Here is a 2,031-nt window from a genome sequence, read left to right as displayed (position 1 = left end):
GCTTAGCATTTTTTTCCATTGACTAAATACATTAAAAAAAATAGAAAAAATATACTTTTTAATTTAAAGTGGGTAAAACATTTTTTTCTCCCTTTTTTAAAACATAATTTCCTACAGATTTCAGCTACTTATTAATTTTTCATTTATTCTCTTGTCACAATTATTTTCTTCAATTCTAAAATTTGAATTCACACAGTAGTTATTTAAAAAAGGACAAATCTTCTATGTTAGATGTTTATTAAATATAATAGATTCATGTAATGTTTGCAGCTCTCAGCAGGTTTTATTAGCTGGACTGAAGTCAAAAATGGCTCTGGATTGTAAAGGTTTAAGACTTAGTTTAAAGTTTACATTTTGTTAGTGTTTTACTTTTTGTTTTTACTTCATTAAATGAGAGTAGATTAGTGATAACAGATACACTACAAAATGAGTAAAAATGTCTTAAATTAAGGGTATTTACCCTTAATTTGAGCAGGTAAATAAGATGATTTGCCAATGGAATTAGTATTTTTACTCTTAAAATAAGGTATCTAGATATTATGCACTTGAAATAAGACAATGCAATTGTTTTTTCTTATTTTAAGTGTAAATTGTCTTGTTGCGTTGGCAAAATGTCTCACTTAAATCCTTAATTCAAGAAAAAATGCACTTATTTTAAGAAGAAATTGCTTATTCAGATTTAATTTTTTTGCAGTGTAAATACTTTCTGAGTCTATTAATAATAATAATAATTAGAAAATAATCAGTAGGTGATCATATTCATAACTACATGAAATCTCCTTCCTACATGATGCAACTTTATTTTTCTGTTTAAAACTTGGATATGATTTTTAATTAGAAATAAATTCATTTAAATTTAACTAATCATTCCTTATAAAGAATACAATATAAAAGTTTAAAATGTAACAGGAGAGTTGAGATGAGTTGATTGCGTCAAAATAAAACAAAAACGTGCTTCTGAAAGTGAGCATGGCGTTTGGATGAACAACGTAAAGAGAAGTCTGAGCAGAGCAGCATGATCAGGCACTTCCACTTCCTCTTAGTGGAGGAAAGGTGTGAAGAAAGTGCATCAGCAAAGCCGCCTCTCTGAGGCCTGAAGTGTGAACCGCATCATGACTGGCATCATTTTCCACATGTTAGTTTGCATCTTTCTGTTAAAAAAAGGAAACGTGCTGCTCGGGTTCAGCCCAGGCCTCGTTTCGGCCATGTTGGACCCACCTATGAAGCCTTGGTTGTCGTCATCGCAGACTCTCCACAGCAGCTCTCTGTGTGGGTCGCTGATGTCGGGTCGCACCTGTCGGACCAGCTTGGTCCAGTTCTCGTGGCTGACCACAGGCGGCCCGCTTCCCTCCCTTTGCTCCTGCAGGACGCCGAACGCTCGCGCCATCTTGTGCCGCTTGGCCCTCACCAGCTGCCGTATCTCCTCCTGTTTTAAGGGAGCAAAAGTTGATCAGCTCTGTTATAAGATGCTCAACAAAGCTTAAAAAAAATAAAAATAAAGACGTTGAAATATATACATGAGAAGTATCCACCATCTTATGCTGAATCTTTACAGACTTTATAACTAAAATCCTTTCATCCTGAAGACAGAACAAAATTCCAAGAAATGGCTCAACTTTTACTTCAGTGATATTAATTCTGAATAAGTCAACTGAAAAAGGAAACACATTTTGAGCAATTACAGCTATTTTTTTTTACCTTATGTTGCGATTTCCCCTTTGATTGTTAGGTTTTATCTGTTTGTGCAGAAATAGCAGTAGTGCAGTGTAACATTAGTCTGGCTATCTCTGACTGACTCAAAGATATTGACTGAGTTAGCCTTTGGCATTGTGTCTAACCTGAGATAATAGAGTAAACAGAAAGTAATTCATACACACACACACACACACATACATATATTTATTTATTTATTTATTTTTATTTTTTTTTCTGTGTGGCAATCCCAAGCGACAGCAACATCAAGAAGAAAGAACACGAGAAGCTTGAGAAATACCAAGGACTGAAGGAGGAGCTAGAAAAGATGTGGAAAGT

The 2,031-nt window shown here is 34.4% G+C and overlaps 1 protein-coding gene across 1 annotated transcript in view; it reads right to left on the bottom strand.

The window, feature by feature from the left end:
• Positions 1–2,031, bottom strand: part of LOC107088641 (two pore calcium channel protein 1-like) — a 41,869-nt gene that overhangs the window by 17,151 nt on the left and 22,687 nt on the right. Inside the window, 1 exon segment of the mRNA XM_015380940.1 lies at positions 1,219–1,426. Coding sequence (XP_015236426.1) covers positions 1,219–1,426 — 208 coding nt within the window.

This window comes from Cyprinodon variegatus, unplaced genomic scaffold, assembly GCF_000732505.1.
Source record: "Cyprinodon variegatus isolate N-32 unplaced genomic scaffold, C_variegatus-1.0 Scaffold225, whole genome shotgun sequence".
Taxonomy (NCBI): domain Eukaryota; kingdom Metazoa; phylum Chordata; class Actinopteri; order Cyprinodontiformes; family Cyprinodontidae; genus Cyprinodon; species Cyprinodon variegatus.
This window is presented reverse-complemented; position numbering and strand designations above follow the sequence as displayed.